Source organism: Molothrus aeneus, unplaced genomic scaffold (genome assembly GCF_037042795.1).
Source record: "Molothrus aeneus isolate 106 unplaced genomic scaffold, BPBGC_Maene_1.0 scaffold_35, whole genome shotgun sequence".
Lineage (NCBI taxonomy): Eukaryota > Metazoa > Chordata > Aves > Passeriformes > Icteridae > Molothrus > Molothrus aeneus.
The window spans coordinates 2,824,903-2,843,072 of NW_027099016.1; the positions used below are offsets into that span (position 1 = coordinate 2,824,903).

Genomic DNA, 18,170 nt, shown 5'->3' on the forward strand with positions numbered 1-18,170 from the left:
ATGGTCTTTGGTCACAGTTATCACATGCTTACAGTCATGGTCATCTCACGGCCATGTCATGGTCATCTCATTGTTACCTCATGGTCAACTCATGGCCACAATCACATCATGGTCATCTTACATCTGTGGTTGTGTCATGGTCATGGTTATCTCTTGGTCAGCTCTTGAATCTTGTCATGATCTTGATCATTTCATGGTTGTGGTTGTATTATGGTGACAGTCATGGTGATCTCATGGCCTTGATCGCCACATGGCCATGGTTGCATTGTGGTGCTGGTCATGTCTTGGTCACTATAATCTCATGGTCACGGTGATCTCATGGTCACAGTTGTATCTCACTGTAGTGGTCATCTTATGATCATGGTTGTGTCATGGTCACGGTCATCTCATGGCCATCTCAGGGTGATGGTCATTTCCTGATGACCATCACCGTATTCTCATGGTTATCTCACTATAATGGTCATCTCACAGTCGTGTCATGACCATGATCACACATGGCCATGGTGTGTTCCGATCATCTCATGGTCATCTCTTGGTCACAATCATCTCATGCTCATGGTCATCTCATTGTAATGGTGATCCCATGGCCCTGGTTGTGTCATGGTCACGGTCATGGTCATTGCATTGTCATGGTCATTTTATGATCATCTCACGTTCAACTCATTTGCCACAATCTTGTCATGGCCATCTCTCAGCTGTGGTTGGGCCATATGGTGGTGATCATCTCATGGTCACAGTCATCTCATGGCCTTCACATGGACATGGTCATTTCCTGATCACCATCATCTCATGCTCAGGGTCATCTCACTGTAATGGTCATCTCATGATCATGTCATTGTCACTTCATGGTCACCTCAAGGCCACAGTTGTGCCATGGCCAATCAATGATCATCTCTTGGTCCAAATCATCTCATGGTCAGGGTTGTGGTTGTGTCATGGTCATGGTCACAGTCATGGCCATCCCATGGTCAGGGTCATCTCAGGGCTGTGTCACTCATGGTCATTCTCATCTCATGGCCATCTCGTGCTTGTGTCATGGCCATGGTCATGGCCAGAGAACCTCTCTGAGATCCTGAGCCCTGATTTTGGGACACTCAAGGACCACTGGGGACAACAAGGCCTGGCCTGACCCCTCCCCCCATTGCACTGCCCCTCCAGGAGCCCAACGTGGCCAAACCCTCCTGGGGACACCTTGGACATGGGACATGGAGTGGGAAATGAATCCCAGGAGATGGAGTTGGGTGTGGCTGACAAGTCCCCATCCTGCTCCTGGTGTCCCCATCCCGCTCCTGGTGTCCCCATCCTGCTCTTGCTTCCCCTATCCCAGTTCCTGGTGTCCCCATCCCTGCTCCCAGTGTCTCCATCTCTGTCCCAGTGATGCCATGCCCATTCCTGGCTCCCAGAGATGAACTGCCAGACACTGGAGGAGGGAACCCGGATTTATTGCCCCAAGCAGGATTTATTGCCCAAAGCAGGATAATTTCACACCAAAAGTGAAGCATTGTGAATATTTGTGGTTCTTGCCTTTAAAACATTGGAAAACAGGAAATGGATCTGTTAGCAAGAGCTGTGGGGTGGGTGGGAACAGCAGGATGAGCTCTGCTGGCAGCTCTCAGCTTTCCTGGGAAGAGGGAAGGGGCAGGATCCAGCTCCATGGATTGCTCAGGCAGTGATTCCTGCCAGGATGAGAGAGGGTCATGGTGTCACCCTGTTCCTGTCCCCATTCCACAGGATGGACCTGGCTGGAGCCCATGGAGAGCAGGAGCTGCTCCAGAATCCCACCTGACCCCACCCCAATCCTGCTGCAATCCTGCTCCACCTATCCCACCTGTTCCCACTCCATCCATTCTGTCCCAACCCTGCTCCATCCATCCCACCCCATTCCATCCAATCAATACTGCCCCAGTCATTCTCTGGAACCCGAACCGGATCCTGCTCCATTCCATCTCACCTGATCCTGCTCCAGAACCCAGCTCCAATCCCACTCTACAATTCCACCTGATTCCACTCTGGACCCTGCCCTGATCCAGAATCCCTCCCTGATCCCAGTCCATCCATCCTGCCCTGATCCCTCTCTGGAATCCCACCCTGATCCTGCTCTGTACCTGTGCTCAAGCCATTGGTTCCCACATCTTTTCCTGCAGAAAGAGAAGATCCATGAGATTCCAGCATGGATCACACACTGGGATTAACCCCAGGATCCATCCTGGGATGCACACAGAGGGGATCCAGAGCTGGATCCGCCATTGGAACTCACCGGCTGCCGGGTTGTATCCATTCCTGTCCCTCCTCCCTGTGGAAACAAAGTGGGATCAGCATCGGTGGCACAGGATTCCCTGAATGGTGCTGGGTGGATCCGTGTCCCTTCCCGACCCCCATCCCGTGTGTTACCGGATTGGAGCTTCCAGACACCGAATCCGATGAAGATGAGGATGAGGATGGCAGCGATGACGGACACAGAGACCACCATGGAGAGATTCCCGCCAGATGTCGGCTCTGGGAAACGAGGGATAGTGAGAAGGGGAAGGGGAATCCCCATTTAGGAATTCCTAATTACCAATCCCCACATTCCCAGGCTCACCCCAAGCGAAGATCCCGGGCCCTGGCATTCCGGGATGCTCCACCCTGCACCGGTACTGCTCCCGCTCCTCCGGCAGCGCCTCGATCCTGGCCCAGGTGTGGAAGGTGCCGTCGCTGTTGGGAATGATCCCGCCCCACTCCGTCTCCTGATCCAAGGTTTCACCCTCCTTCATCCAGCTGACTGTGATGGTGTTGGGGTAGAATCCGTACGCGTGGCAGGACAGGATCAGCATCCCGTGTTCCTCTCTTCCGGACACGTGGACATCAGGGGGCTCTGGAATGGATAATGGTGATAGACATCCGTGGAATTCCATGGGAATGGGACTGGGGCGAGATCTGACCATGGAATTCCCACTGGAGTGGGATGGAGGGGAGATCTGACCATGGAATTCCATGGGAATGGGATGGGGGCAAGATCTGCCCATGAAATTCCATGGGAATGGGATGGGAGTGAAATCTGATCATGGAATTTCATAGGAATGGCATGGGGGTGAGATCTACCCATGGAATCCCCACAGGAATTATTGTGTTCCCAAGCCCTCCATTCCCAAATCCCAAACCCCCACAGGAATTCTGCTCCCACCTTTGCGCTCCAGCTCCTTCTGCCCGTACCCGACGTATTTCCGGAGCCATTCTGGGCAGATGTTTTTCAGGTAATTCGTCCGCGCCTCAGCCATGGTCCCTTCCTCTTCCCAGCGCCTCCTGGTGATCTCAGCAGCGCTGTCGGCCGCCACAAATCTCCCAGATCCCAGGTCAAAGGAGATGAAATCCCGTCCATCGTAGCTGTGCCGCTCAGATCCACGAACACTCCCATCGGACAGGAGGTCACAGCCATAAACTCGCAAGTTTGTATGGAGACCTGGGGGGATTGTACCCACAGAGACCCATGGAATTGTGTCCCAGACCCACAGAGCCCCAGAGTCTGATGGAGACCCACAGAGCCTCATCCCAGCCCCTTGGAGCCCCATGAATCCACATCCCAGCCCCATGGATCCAAATCCCAGCTCCATGGATCCAATCCCAAATCCACAGATCCCATCCCAGCCCCATGGATCTACAACTCAACCCCATGGATCCCAACCTGTCCCCACAGATCCCATTCCAGCCCCACAGCTCCCCCCACTCACCCCTGCTCTGGTTGTATCGCTCCCGCAGTGTCTCCAGGTCCCTGGCACTGATGTGCTGGTTCCTCACATTGATCTCGGTCCCCCCCTCCCAATATTCCGGCTCGACTCCATCCTTCATCCACTGCGTCAGCGGCTCTGCCCGGCCCCGCTCGCTGTCGTAGCGCGCAAAGGGGATCCCATCCAGGTACCCAATGGACATGAACTGGGGGATCCCCGGGCTGGGCTCTGACACTGCCACATCCAGGTAACGCAGGGAGTGGAGAACTGGGGGGACACGGAGATTTGGGGGGGTTGAGGAGATCATGGATCAATGAAAGGGGAACTGGGAGAGCTGGGAAGGGGTTTGGGGATCCTGGGGCCAAGGAAAGGGTGTGCAGGGTGGGAGAGGTGGGATGGACAGGAAAGGGCCTGCAGGGGGTCCTGGTGTCCAGGAATGGGGGCTCAGGGGGTTCCAGGGTTATGGAAAAGGTGATACAGGGACTGGGAGAGGTGGGATGGGGGCTCCAGGGGATCCTTGTGCCCAGGAAAGGGGTCACAAGGTAGGAGGACCTGGGAATAGGAATCTTGAGGGTCCTTGATGGAGAAGAAAGGGGAGGGTGGGGGCTGAGAAAAGCAGGAATGGGGGTCCAGGGGATCTCAGGGACAAGGAAAAGAGGGGTCTGGGGATGGGGGAAGGCAGGACTGAGGAGAAAGGGGGTGCAGGGGTGGATTGGTGCTGGATAAGGGGGGGCAGGGGGATCCCAGTACCCCGGACTGGAAATTCAGGGCACTCTTAGAGCCCAGAATCCCCACTGGAACCTCCACAACCACCCAGGGACCCTCCTGGACCCGCTGGGGATGTCCAGGGATCAGGAAGCAGAACCAGGAGAGCCAGGAAGGGTCCAAGGCTCAAGGAAGGGACTGGGAGAGGCGGGATGGGGGATCCAGGGGGTCCCTGTGCCCACCAAAGGGGATCCAGGGGTCCCCGGTGTTGAGGGCAGCGGGGTCTGGGAGCTGGGAAAGGCAGGAATGGGGCTCCAGGGGGTCCCTGGGTCACGGAAAGGGGAGTCTGGGGCTGGGAGAGGCGGGCGGATCCCGGGGACGCAGCTTGGGAGAAGGGAAAGCGAGACGGGGAAAAGGGGAATTCCAGGGAATTCATCTGGATCCCACTGGATCCTCGCTGAGACCCCCTGGGACCCCCGGGAGACCCTCGGGGAACCCCTGGAACCCCTTCCAGGAAGCTCCAGGAATGGAGAACGGGGGGGACGCAGAAATTTGGGTGATCTGGGGGTGCAAAAGCCGAGGAAAAGGGCGGGGCTGGGGTCTGGGAAGGGCGGGATGGCCGGGAATAGGGGTGCAGGGGGTCCCAGAGCACTGCCGGGGGTGCGGGGAATCCCAGTCCCGAATTAGGGGGGACAGGGGATCCCCCCGCCGGGGGGGGGGTCCCAGTGCCCGAAAATGGGGGTTCCGGGGCCGCCGTTGACCAAAAATGGGGGTTCAGGGGGTTCTGATGCCAGATGAGGGTGAACAAGGGGGTCCCGGTGCGGCCAAAGGGGGCACAGGGGGGTCCCGGTGCCCGGAAATGGAGATTCAGGGGTGTCCCAGTGCCCAGGAATGGGGGTTCAGGGGATTCTCTACCCGGAATTCGGGGTTCAAGAGGGTCCCCAGTGTCCAGAAATGGGCGCTCAAGGGGTCCCCGTGCTCAGGAATGGGGGCTCAGTGGATTCTCATGCCCGGGAATGGCGGTTCAGGGGGGTTTACCTGCCCAGGAATGGGGGTACAGGGGGGTCCCGGTACCAGATGAGGGGGTACAGGGGGGTCCCGGTGCTGGGGAAGGGGATGGAGGGGGGTCACAGGACCCAAAATGGGGCTATGGGGGGTTCCCGTGCCCGGTAATAGAAGTTCAGGGGGGTCCCGGTGCCCGGAAATGGAAGTTCAGGCGGTTCCCGGTTTCGGGGTTCCCACTCACCTTTGGTCGCGCCCCCCGGGTCTCCCAGGAGCCCCAAGAGCAGCCCCAGAGCCAGCGCTGGAGCCATGGCGCTGCTCCGCTGCGGCCCCGCCCACAGCCCTGGCCCCGCCCCAACACTGGCCCCGCCCCCAGAGCCGCCTCTGACCCCGCCATTGGCGTCGCTATTTCCTGCCCGCCAATGGCAGCCCGATCTGTCAGTGACGTCACCGGTCGCCGGGCAGATCCCGGTCTCGCAGGTTGGGACGCGGAAGCGAAAGGGACCGAGGAGGGCGGGGAGGGGACGGGGGAATTCCAGAGAATCCCTCAGGATCCCTCTGGATCCCCTCTGCGAGCACCCTGGAGCCCTCGGAGAAGCACCTGGGACCCCCTGGGACCCCCTTAAGAGAGCGCCGGGAGTGGAGAACTGAGGGGACCCGGAAATTTGGGAGATCTGGGGGTGCAAATGTGAAGGAAAAGGGCGGGTCTGCGGTCTGGGAAGGGCGGGAGGGCCGAGGAGGGGTGCAGGGGGTCCCAGAACGCGTGAGGGGGGGTCCAGGAGGGGTCCCAGTCCCGGATCAGGGGTGCAGGGGGGTCTCCATGCCCAGGGACGGAGATTCAGGGCGTCCCGGGTCAAGGAAAGGGGGCTGAGGGCAATGGGAGTTCCAGGGGGTCCCTGTGCCCAGGAAAGGGGGTGCACGGGCCCCCGGTGTTGAGGAAGGTGGTGGGTGGGGGCTGGGGAAGGCAGGAGTGGGGGTCCAGGGGGTGCCGCGGTCAAGGAAAAGCGGGGGCTGGGGTGTCTGAGAGGGGGAGGGCTACGACAGGGGGTTTTGGGGGGGGGGGCATTGGGGCTGGATAAGGGGGTGCAGGGGGGTCCCTGTGCCTGAGAATGGAGGGTTTGGGAGGGTTCTCTTCCCGGATATTGGGGTGCACGAGGGTCCTGGTGCAGCGGAATGGGGGTTCAGGGGGGTCCCAGTGCCAGATAATGGCCTGGCTGGGATCCAGAGCTGAGGAAGGAGGGGCAGGGTGTCCTCGTTCACAGGAATGGGGGGCTCAGAGAAGTCCTGGTGCCCAGGAATCGGGGTTCAGGGGAGTCCCGGTGCCGGATAAGGGGATGCACTGGGGTCCCGGTGCCAAGGAATGGGGGGTCAGGGGGGTTCCCTTTCCAGGTTCCCGAGTTAAAGGGGTCCTGCTGCCTAAAAAATGAGGTTAGGGGCTGTTCCAGTGCCCAGAAATTGAGGTTCGGGGGATCCTGATGCCACATAAGGGGATGCAGTGGATCCCAGTGCCAAGAAATGGGAATTGAGTGGGGTTTCTGTGTCCGGGAATGGGGGTTCAGGGGGATCCCGGTGCCCATAAATGGGGGTTCAGGAGAGCTTCTGTGCCCAGGAATCCCGGTTCAGGGAGCTCCAGGCTCCAGATAAGGGGTGCAGGGGTTATCGGGGCTGAGGAAGGGGGCACAGGGGGGTCCCGGTGCCCCGAAATTAGTGTTCATGGCGGTCTCTGTGCCCAGGAAGGGGGGTTCGCCCGGAAATGGAAGTTCGGGGGTCCCCGTGCCCAGGAATTGCGGTTCAGGGGGGTCCCGGTGCCGGGGCGGTCCCCGGTCCCCGGACAGGTCCCGGTGCCGCAGCTGGGGAGACGCGAAAGTGACCGGGGCAGCGCGGGGAGGGAGAGGGGACAGAGCAAACCCTGGGAATTCCCCTGAACCCCCCCGGGACCTGCCAGGACCCCCCAGAGGACGCGCAGGGGGTGGAGAACTGGGGGCACGCAGAGATTGGGCGGTCCGGGAGCGTCCGAGAGCCGGGAAGCAGAACCGGGAGAACCGGGAAGGGTCCAAGGTTCAAGGAAGAGACTGGGAGAGGCGGGCTGGGGGATCCAGGGGGTCCCTGTGCCCACCAAAGGGGATCCAGGGGTCCTCGGTGTTGAGGGCAGTGGGGTCTGGGAGCTGGGAGAGGCAGGAATGGGGGTTCAGGGGGTCCCTGGGTCACGGAAAGGGGGCTCTGGGGCTGGGAGAGGCGGGTGGATCCCGGGGACGCAGCTTGGGAGAAGGGAAAGCGAGACGGGGAAAAGGGGAATTCCAGGGAATTCATCTGGATCCCACTGGATCCTCGCTGAGACCCCCGGGGGACCCTCCGGGAGCCCCTGAACCCCTTCCAGGAAGCGCCGGGAATGGAGAACTGGAGGGACGCAGAAATTTCAGAAATTTGGGAGATCTGAGGGTCCAAAAGCCGAGGAAAGGGGCGGGTCTGGGGTCTGGGAAGGGCGGGATGGCCGGGAATGGGGGTGCAGGGGGTCCCAGAGCACTGACGGGGGTGCGGGGGGATCCCAGTCCCGAATTAGGGGGTGCAGGGGGATCCCGGTGCCCAAAAATTGGGGTTCAGAGGGTTTTCGTGCCGAGGAATGCGGGTTCAGGGGGAGTTTCCTTCCCGGAATTCCGGGTTCAAGGTGTTCCGGTGCCCGAAAATGAGGGTTCCGGGGGCGCCGGTGTCCAGAAATGGGGGTTCAGGGGGTTCTGGTGCCAGATGAGGGCGAACAAGGGGGTCCCGGTGCTGCCAAAGGGGGCACAGGGGGGTCTGGGTGGCCAGAAATGGGCGCTCAAGGGGGTCCGCGTGCTCAGGAACGGGGGTTCAGGGGGGTTTTCCTGCTCAGAAATGGGGGTACAGGGGGATCCCGATGGTGGAGAAGGTGATTGAGGGGGGTCACAGGACCCAAAATGGGGGTTCAGGGGGGTTCCCTGCCCGGGAATGGAGGTTTAGAGGGTGCTCGGTGCCCGGAAATGGAAGTTCAGAGAGTTACCGGCGCCCGGGAATTGCGGTTCAGGGGGGTCCCGGTTTCGGGGGGTCCCACTCACCTTTGGTCGCACACCCTGGGTTCCCCAGGAGCCCCAGGAGCCCCCAGAGCACCCCCAGCCCCAGCGCTGGAGCCATCGCAGCCGACTCCGATCGCGGCTGTGGCGCAGCTGGAGAGACGCGAAAGCGAAAGTGCCCGAGGGAGCGCGGGGGAGGGGGAAAGGGGGAGGGGAAAAGGGGGAGGGGAAAAGGGCGAATTCCAGGGAATTCACCTGGATCCCCTCCTGGCACCCCTCTGGATCCCTTGGGGATCCGTCTGGGACCCTTCAGGGACCCCCGGGCCGGGCTGTGCTGAACTCCCGGCCCTGCGCTCAAACTCTGCCCGGAGCCCGCTGGGCTCGGCCCAAAGCCGGGCAAGCATCGGGAGCAGCGGAGCCAATTTTTCCTGCGGGTGCGGGTCCCACCCCCGGCGGAGCAGGGCTGGGCGCTGGGAGCCGATCCCTGATTCCCAATCTCCTTCTCTCCCTCCCTCTGCTGTTCTCTCCCTTTCTTCTGGGGGATCATAAATCCCAGAGCGGCCGCAGAGCCCCGTGCCCAGGCCGGGTTTCCCAGCAAAGGGAGGCTGGGGCTGAGGTGCCCGGGCTGGCCGGGAATGGGGGCCCGGGGGTCCCCGGGGTCCCGGAAACGGGGGATCCAGGGGCTGGGAGAGGAGGATACCCGGGAAAGGGGGTGCAGGGGGTGTTGGTGCAGGATAAGGGGGTGCAGGGGGTGTTGGTGCAGGATAAGGGGGTGCAGGGGGGGTCCCAATGCCTGGGAATGGGGTGGGGGGGGCAGAATCTGGGAAACGGCAGCAGCTGCTGGGGAAGGACTGGGACAGACTGGGACAGACTGGGAAAAGAACCCACTGGAAGCAGAACTGGGGCACCAGGGATCATACTGGGATATACTGGGACCACACTGGGGGCTACTGGGAGCAACTGGGAGCACGCAGGGGACAATTGAGATGTACTGGGAGGGACTGGGAATGGTTTGGATCATCCTGGGACTGACTGGAATCATACTGGCAGTGATCAGGTCTGTAGTAGGGGTGAAGAGGAGAAACTGGAATAATGCAGGGAGCAACTGGGATCATACTGGGAGCAGCTGGCCTATGCTGGGGTCATACTCGGATCATACTGGGACTGATGGGGTCACACTTGGAGTCACTGGCATAGTACTGGGAGTGTCTGGGAGTAACTGGGATCGTACTGGAGGTGACTGGACTTATACTGGGAGCAACTGGGACCACAGCAGGGGCAAATGGCATCGGGTAAGGTGTGACTGGGCTCATACTGAAGTGACCTGGGGCCCCACTGGGCTCTTACTGAGAGGGACTGAGAGTGAAAGGAACCATACAGGGCATGACTGGGACCACTGGGACCGTGTTGGGGGCAACTGGGATCCTACCGGGAGTGATTCTGAACATACTGGGAGTGACCGGGATCATCCAGGGGGTGACCGGGACCCACCGGTGAGGCGGCGGCGGAGCTGGGAGGCGGCCGCAGCGCAGGTGGGAGCCGCGCTGGGTTGTGCGGGGGCTCGGGGCTCGCTGCGGGCCTCGGGGGCGGCAGGGGGCTCAGGCGGGTTCGTTGTGCCGTGTCCGGCGCGTGTTGCCGCTGGCGTGAGGGCGCTGCGGGAGCGGCTGCCCGCGGTCTCCTTGCGGCCGCTGCCTCGGCAGGAGCCGCTGCCGGAGCAGCGCTGGCTCGGCCCGGTTCCTGCTGCTGGGACAGAGGCGGCTGCCCCGTGCCCGGGGCTGTGCGGGGAAATTCACGTGGCCGGAGGTTTCTGTGCCCCGAGGAGACAGAGGAGTCCTGTACAAGTGACTTTATTGCTGAGCAGAGCGAGAGGCCGTGGGGCATTTGCCGTGCGCTCTCTGCCATTGTTGTAGTTCGCAGCCTCCTTTTTATCCTCATTTTCCCGGCCTCATCTCCCTCTCCCTTTGCCCACTGGCTGAGGTACTTGGAAGGTTCAGACCTCCCGATCCGCCAACTGCATGTCCTCGTTAATGTGCATTCCCACTTTTGTAGAACAGCCGATATTCACGGCTCTGTTAAGTCTTTGTTCTGCTGGAAGTTCAGGAATCTAAGGGGACTTTGAGCAGCAGTCTGTGTCAATTAGTAACATTTTCTGAAACTGATGGTTTCTCCCATTACTTCCTTATCTACACGTCCCTGGCCCTATCTCCAGCAGACTCACTCATTTACTCTGTTTTTTCTTCCTGGGTCCTCTTTGGTTTTGGGATTATTCTCAGTGCCCTCATTCCCTGCCCTTCTGTAGCCGTTTCTGGATCAGGAGGCCTGGCTGCCACCTGCATCCCCTCGCTCAGGTGCTGAATGAGCTGCACTCTCAAGGTGTGGAGCACGGTAAAAAGATGAGAGTTGCTGTAGCACATCAGAGGAGAAACAGCATTCGTTTAACCCATGGTCTGCCAGGGAGCCACAAAACCGTGTCCCATTCCCTCCTTTCCACGTTTGCATTGGTGCATGAGCTGCTCTTTTGTTTCCTTTGTTATCTGTTTCACCACTTTTCCTTTGTCATCTATTTGCAAACAGCAGTTTGAGTTATTGAATTTTCCACAAACTCCTCTTTTTTCTGCTAACAGATAATCCGATCCCATCCCATGGTGAAATGTTGTGTTCCTCATTTCAGTGGATTGCTCAGCAGGAAGGTCAGGAGCTGGAGCTGTCTGGTTGGTTATTCCTAGGGCAGCTTGTAATCTAATGATGCCATTGAAATGAGAAATGGGTTCTGTGGCTCCTGATATGAATTGGTTTGGGTTCCCAGGGGCTTGTGCATGGTGTTGTAGGATTTGTTCTGGTGGCCGTTCATCTTTTCCCCATTTTTGGGCACTCCCTTCAGCCAAGACTGCATCAATTGACTGCTTTTCTCTAATTAAATCATCAAATACTTGGATTCCCAACTGATTTCCCTGAACTTGTGATAGCCAGAACATCTCAGTGCTCTAATATACCCTATATAACATAGACAGTGTCAGCACAGGTTGGAGTGGGCAGAGGGATGATTCCCCCCCATTTATTTATAGTGAAGATTTCCCAACATTCTCCATTTGCTGTTTCCCTTTGCAGCTTCACCCGTTTCTGTTGCAGGGTCAGATATCCTCACCCTGGGCTCTGCCTTGAGCTGTGCAAATTCCATCAGTGCAAGCAGGCAGAGCTTGGGGTGAGGGGCAGAGGGAATCAGCCCAATTCCTGCCCCAGGCAAGAGACCCAGGTACATTGTCCAGGCTTTGCCCAGCAGGGTTCATTTGCATTTCTAAAGCTCCTCTGCAGGCTGCCTGGAATGAAGCTTCTCCTCCAGGCCGTGACTCACATATGCCCCCCCCCCCCCCAAAAGCCAGGGTTTGGGGTATTTTTAATTTTTAGTGTTTTTTTTGAAGAGTGTTCTATTAACTGTTAATCAGTTATAGGGTCACCTTTAAAGCTCTTCTAGTTTTGCAAAATGCAGCCTGAAGGTCAACACCAGAAAACCCAGACCAAAATTTTGCAATTCCAACAACCACACAAACACACGGGAAAAAGAATCCAAAGCAATAAAGATTTTTTCTACTTCTTCTGCAGAGAATAAAAATTGATTCTCACACCCCTGGCCCAAACCTAACTGACAATATCAAAGTAGCATTAATTAGAAACAACATTCTCATGGTGTAATCTTATTCCAGCCAGCCCAGTGTGTGAGTGTAACTGAGCCCCAGAGTGGAATTGTGCCGTGTTGTTCCCCAGCAGCTGTGGCAGTGCAGGCCCAGACACACATATGACACAGAGGTACAACAGAACTGGCCTCTGTATCACCTTTTATAAAATTAATTTGCGTTCGCAGTTTAGGAATCAAATCCCTTGCCAGTAAATCATGATAACAATTAGGAGCAAATAAAAATTCATGCATTTCCAATCCATCTCCCAGATCTGCTAACAGTGGTTGAATAAAATCACTCCTCTTTTCCACTTATCCCCTCACTAATCAAACATATTTCTAGCATTTTTTCCGCCTTGGGTCTAACATTCAGAGTGGACTGAGAGGCCCCTGTGTCCATCAGGAGAGGCCTCCTCTCAATGCAGACCCACCTGAATGTTCTCAAGGGCTCCAGTGTGGAGGGTCCCTGGTGTGATGGGAGCTGTGACAGCCCTGCCAATCCATGTCCATCAAGGGGTGGACTTGCTGGTCCTGAGGGTGCTGCTGTCTGTGCTTGCAGTGTCCTTGTGCCCTGCAGCTGGAGCCCTGATTCCTTGCCAGGGGCTGTTTGGGTGGGCTGTCCCCTGCCGAGGAGGGCAATGCCTCTGCCGGGTGCTTATGGCCGAGCCCGTGCCCTGGGTGCTGGGGCCCCCTTGGGCCCTGGGGTTGATCCCTCAGGGGCTGTAGGAGCTCTGCCCTGGCCTTTGCCTTCAGCTTGGCCTTTTGCTGCTCCCTTCTTGCATTCACCTGCTGGGCCTTTGTGCCCAAGTGCTGCAGGGCCTTCTTCTGCCCCTCCTGCAGCCCCCCTCAGTGCCTGTGGGTGCTCATCCTCTGAGAGCTGCTGAGCTTTCTGCAAAATCATTTGTATCTCCAGTAACCCTAACAAAATCCTTAAAAGACAATCTCCATGCTAAAATGTATAATCCACATTTCCCAGGTGTTCCTTGCTCCTCGTCCCTGTGCTCAGGGTGCCCTCCCCAGCCCGTATCCCAGAGCCGCTCCCTGTCCTGCCGCAGTGTCCAAAGGCGCCCCCCCGGCGGGCAGGGCCGGCAGCTCCACGGGGCCGGGCAGCGGCCGGGGCGTCCCGCAGCCTCCTGGGGGCCGGGGGCCACTGCCGGCCCTGCCCGGGGCTGGTGGGGTCAGGCAGCGCCCGGTGCTGAGCCCCGGCTGCCCCACAGCCCCGGCCCGGCCCCGCAGCTCCCCCCAGGCCCCCAGCCCGTGCTCCCGGTCCCGCACCTCTGCGCCCGGTGCTGCCGCTGCCCCCCACAGAGAAACCCCCTGAAACCCTGACCTCCTTGTTTTCCTCTCCGGGAAACCGGGGATACAAATGATCAGCTGGCAAATGTTGAGGATAAGACCCTGCTGAAAAACATCCCAAGCCTCAGTATTTGTCTCTTCCTCCTCTTTTTCATCATCCTTTTCCTTCCCACATAGATTCCTCCTGCTGCTTCCTGCCTTAACCATATTCCTGCACACTCCCCTTCACCCAGTCTCTTCCCAGCACACCAATGCCATCCATCCCCTGTTGTCCAAATCCCTTCTCCACTTCTCTTATTGCCCCCCTGGGTGTCCAAGTCCTTAATTGCCTCTGAGGGAGTGTGCAATCTACCTCAACCTTCTCCCAAGGGACCCTTCAGAGATATTTTGGGATCATCATCCCTTTGGCACAGGACCCCTTCCTGGCTTTCCCTTTTCTGTCTCCATGGGTGCCCTGCCGTGCTCACTCCCCAAAGATCCCAGTGCACTCACTGATGAGATTTTCAGTGCTCTCTCCCTGCTGACTCTTCACAGCCCCCCCTGATGTGTCACTCGTCTGTCTCCTGGTCACTCTCAGGTACCCAATCAGTCCCCGGTGCTGCCGCCCCCAAGGGGGCCGATCACCCAAACTGGGTGAGGCACCTTCAGCTGCACTCACTGCCCGCTGCCCCAGACGGTGGAAGGAATTCCAGACGAGTCCCAAGGTGTGTGGAAAATTTGACGTCACCAGAGGATTCTGTCCACAAAGCAGACAGAGGAGTCCTGTAAAAGTAATTTCATTCCTAGAAAAATGGGAATGGCCATGAGACATTTCCCACGGGGTCTGTCCAGTTCTTGGAGGACACAGCTGCCTTTTCATCCTAATTTTCCTGGCCACATCTCCCTTTCCCTTTCTGCATTGGCTGTAGTGCTTGAGAAGTACAGACTTCCCAATCCATCTACCACATACCCCCTTAATATGCTCCCCACTTTTATATAGTGAACGATATTCATGACTCTGTGAAGTCTTTGTTCTTCTCGAAGTTCATGAATTTGGCAGGACCTTGGCTGAGCAGCAGTCTGTGTCATCAGTTAATAACATTTTCTGAAGCTGATGGCTTCTCCTGTCACTTTCTTGTGTCCAAGTCCCTGGCCCTATCTTTAATCAGATTCACAGCATCTGTTTGTAAAGACACTTTCCTCCTCTTCCTTTCATGGGGGTTTCCCCGTTTGTGGGATATCCCCCCTGGAGCTGTGTGTCCCCCCTTGCTGCAGCCCCAGCACTCAGGCAGAGCTCAGCCAATCAGAGCACGCGGCTCCGATGACTCATCAGTTGCCAGGCAGACCCGCAGCTCTCAGCGTTCCCCACCTGCGCCCAGCGCCCCCCTCGGCCCCAGCGCCCCCCGCGAGCGGAATTTGGGGAGGTGGGAGTGGGGCAGCGCCAAGGCCGGGCCCCCCCGCGCTGTCCTGGCGGGAGCGGCTGCAGTGGGGACCGAGTGCGGGCGGGAGCGGCCGAGAGCCCAGCGCTGCCCCAGCCTGACCTGCCCCAGCTCCATCCCTGCCCCTGCCGTGGGATGCTGTGGGTTTGGGGGCAAGAGGGAGCCGGCAGCGGGTGCTGGGCCTGGGGCAGGAGGAGAAGGGAAGGAGAAGCAGGGTTGAGGAACAAAAAGGTCAAATGCTGCACGTGGGAGGAGAAGGTGGGATTGTGCAGGAGAAGGAGGAATAGCAGGAGGAAGAGGAGGAATAGGAGGAGGAAGAGGAGTGGGAGGAAGAGTGGGGACACCGGAGGAGGAACAGGAAGAGGAAGCAGCACAAGGTTCCACCTCTCCCTGTATCTGCAGCCTCTGACCCCAGCCCCAGGAGCGTTGCCCCCCCCACATGCAGCAGGTGACCGGGGATTGGGATCCACGATTTTCCCAGGGGTGAATCTTGGTGTTTCTGAGCTTTCTTGGGCTAATTGTTGGTGCTTTGTTTTTTTGTGCGGGCTGAATCTTTATATTTGGAGGGGGCTTTTGCTGGATCTTGATGTTTGGGAAGTTTTTGATCTGTGTCTTGATGTTTGGAGGACTTTTGTGCTGAATCGTGGTGTTTTCGAGGTTCTTAGAGACACAAGATGCCCAATGACTTAATGAGATGAACTTGGGCAAGGAGGAACTCCCAGTCCAAGGCACTCTCATCTTGTTTTTTTCTCCAAACCAGGATTTTTCATTCCTAGGACATGTCTGGATGGAGGAGGAGGAAAAGCCCTGGAGATTCCGCACAAGGAGGGGCTGCAAACCCAGCCCAGGGAGCTGTGGGAAGGAAAGAGCCCCCCTGAGCCAGGAAGGCGGCCGGAGATCCAGCCAGAGCTCAGAGCTGGTGGAGAAGCCTCATGGCAGAGAGAAGCCCCACAAGTGCTTGGAATGTGGGAAGGAGCTTAGATCTGATCCAGCACCAGGTGATCCACACTGGGGAGCAGCCCTGGGAGTGTGAGGAATGTGGGAAGCGTTTCAGCTGGAGCTCCAGCCTCAGGCAGCACCAGGTGATCCACACTGGGGAGCAGCCCTTTGAGTGTGAGGAGTGTGGGAAGAGCTTCAGCCACAGCTCTGTCCTGATCCAACACCAGAGGATCCACACTGGGGAAAAGCCCTTTGAGTGTGGGGAATGTGGGAAGAGCTTCAGGCAGAGGGGCCAGCTGATGCAACACAAGATGATCCACACTGGAGACCGGCCTTACGAGTGTGGGGAATGTGGGATGAGCTTCTGCCAGAAGGGGAGCCTGATGCAACACCACAGGATCCACACTGGGGGAAAGCCCTATGAGTGTGTGGTATGTGGGAAGAGCTTTGGATACAGCTCTGGCCTGAGGAAACATGAGAGGATCCACACTGGGGAAAAACCCTATGAGTGTGGGGAGTGTGGGAAGAGCTTCAGCATCAAGTGCCAGCTGACAGAACACCAGAAGATCCACACTGGGGAAAAGCCCTACAAGTGTGGGGAATGTGGGAGGAGCTTCAGAGGAAGCTCGGCCCTGATTCGGCACCAGGTCATCCACACTGTGGAACGGCCCTACACCTGCTTGGAATGTGGGAAGAGCTATGGGTGGCACTCGGACCTGAGAAAACACCAGCGCACCCACACTGGGGAGAAGCCCTACAAGTGTCCCCAATGTGGGAAGAGGTTTCACAGGAGCTCTGATCTTCTCAAACATGAGCGGAGTCACACCGAGGAGAGGCCCTTCCGCTGCCCCGACTGCGGGAAGGGCTTCAAGCAAAACTCCACCCTCACCCTGCACCGGCGCATCCACACTGGGGAGAGGCCCTACGAGTGTGGGGAGTGTGGGATGAGATTCTCATTGAGCTCAACTTTCACCCGACACCAACGGAGGCGCCACTAAGGGAAGCCCTGTGAGTGCCCCAAATGTGGGAAGAGCTTTGTGCGCTGCTCCAGCTCCATCCTCCATGAGAGGATCCACATGGGATGATCCCCAGTGACCCCCGTTGGGCAGAGCCCTGATGATCCGTGGTCCTGGTGATCCAAGTTGGAAGGCATCTGGCTGGGGGGCTCCACATCTTCCTGGTTCTCTGAGGATACCTAGATAAACCCAGAGGCAGGAACATCCATCAGGACGCAGGCCTACAATGGGGATTCCTTGGGAAGAGCAGATTTGTCGAATTTCAACCCCATAAAATCTTTTGTATTCAATCCTATCTTCTGGTGACATCAAGGAGTACTGAATGGTCCCTTGTCGGGTTCGGCTGTCTGTCTCTGCCCAGACACGGGTAGGGTGGTTCTTGGGTGGCACGCGTTTTAAAGGACGAGTCTGGACTCTTCAGCTTTTCAATCTTCGGGTTGTTTATTGTTTCTTATCTACAAAATTTTCTGTCTTCCCAACAGAGGTCTGATCTGCAAGCAGTCACAGGCACTCTCTGACCACCCACGGGGCGGTCATGTCTTTTTATACTAATATCTACGTACATAATATTTACCCTTATTTCCCAATGCTTTTCACCCATGTTAGCAAGTGCACCTTCACCATAAACCAATCCCCAAGTGCCAACATCACCACAGGAGATGGAGGACAAGAAGAAGAAAGAAGAAGGACAAGACACGCCCTGATCCCTCCATCTTGTCTCCTTAACCCCCCTGTACCAAAAACCTTAAAGTCTATACTTCACCCTCTAAATGTGTCTCTTTTACACCTTTTACTCTAAAGTGATTCTCTTGTCCTCAAACTCTTGTTATTTCTGTGGATGGATCAAAATCAAGCCACCAGACACTTCTGGCAACATTCCAGGATTTTCGAGACCCCCAAGGGTTCTCCTGGCATCTCTGGACATCAGGAACGATGTGCTGAGATCCCACAGTCCCTCAGGTATATTCTGGGTTGACTATATGATGCTTGTATCCCCAGTCTGTTCTGTTTATGCTGAATAATAAGTTTTACACCTTCAAGACCTGTCCTGAGAGTGAAGGGGTAGAGAAGCAGCATGCAGTTTGTTTTCAGAAACTGCACTCGCTCCTCCACATTCCTGCTCTGGGACTGTGTTGTCTGCAGATGGACAGACAGCGGGACAGAGCTCTCCTTTGCTTTTAGTTAGTTTTAGCTAGCTGAACCAAACAAGTTCCTGAACTGTGGTGTTTTTTTCCCTTTTCTTTGGACCTGTTTAAACCTGCTCTGGCCTGAACACCAGAAGAGCACGGGCAGCTCACACCTGTGGCCCACCAGGCCGGGCCTGGGCCGCGGCATTTCCAGCACTGGAGGGACTGATAAGGGACTGAGTGAGCTGAGCTACAGCCCACAGA

General features: G+C 57.4%; 1 protein-coding gene and 1 pseudogene across 4 annotated transcripts; one reads left to right on the plus strand and one right to left on the minus strand.

Moving 5' to 3' along the window:
• LOC136570615 (zinc finger protein 850-like) overlaps positions 1 to 18,170 on the plus strand; it is a 194,458-nt pseudogene that overhangs the window by 125,206 nt on the left and 51,082 nt on the right.
• On the minus strand, positions 1,426 to 8,569 carry LOC136570650 (class I histocompatibility antigen, F10 alpha chain-like). 4 transcript variants are annotated; one of them, XM_066571103.1, is made up of 8 exons: positions 8,483 to 8,569; positions 3,708 to 3,971; positions 3,164 to 3,439; positions 2,582 to 2,854; positions 2,392 to 2,496; positions 2,258 to 2,293; positions 2,106 to 2,138; positions 1,426 to 1,676 (listed from the first exon to the last, which is right to left on the minus strand). In XM_066571103.1, the coding sequence occupies exons 1-8, from the start codon at positions 8,556 to 8,558 to the stop codon at positions 1,663 to 1,665; spliced, it is 1,077 nt and encodes a 358-aa protein (XP_066427200.1). In that variant the 5' UTR covers positions 8,559 to 8,569; the 3' UTR covers positions 1,426 to 1,662. The 4 variants fall into 4 exon arrangements, with proteins under 4 accessions (XP_066427200.1, XP_066427201.1, XP_066427198.1 ...); XM_066571104.1 differs by lacking the exon at positions 8,483 to 8,569 and adding an exon at positions 5,656 to 5,753; XM_066571101.1 differs by lacking the exons at positions 1,426 to 1,676; positions 2,106 to 2,138 and having other exon boundaries at positions 2,189 to 2,496.

What these genes read in the sequence shown, in the direction of transcription:
- LOC136570650 (XM_066571101.1), bottom strand. Translation starts at nt 8,558, where the DNA reads ATGGCTCCAGCGCTGGGGCTGGGGGTGCTCTGGGGGCTCCTGGGGCTC. An exon ending in GAAGGAGCTGGAGCGCAAAG is followed by an intron (nt 2,855 to 3,163) that starts GTGGGAGCAGAA and finishes TATCCATTCCAG; the next exon opens with AGCCCCCTGATGTCCACGTG. An exon ending in GCCCGGGATCTTCGCTTGGG is followed by an intron (nt 2,497 to 2,581) that starts GTGAGCCTGGGA and finishes CTCGTTTCCCAG; the next exon opens with AGCCGACATCTGGCGGGAAT.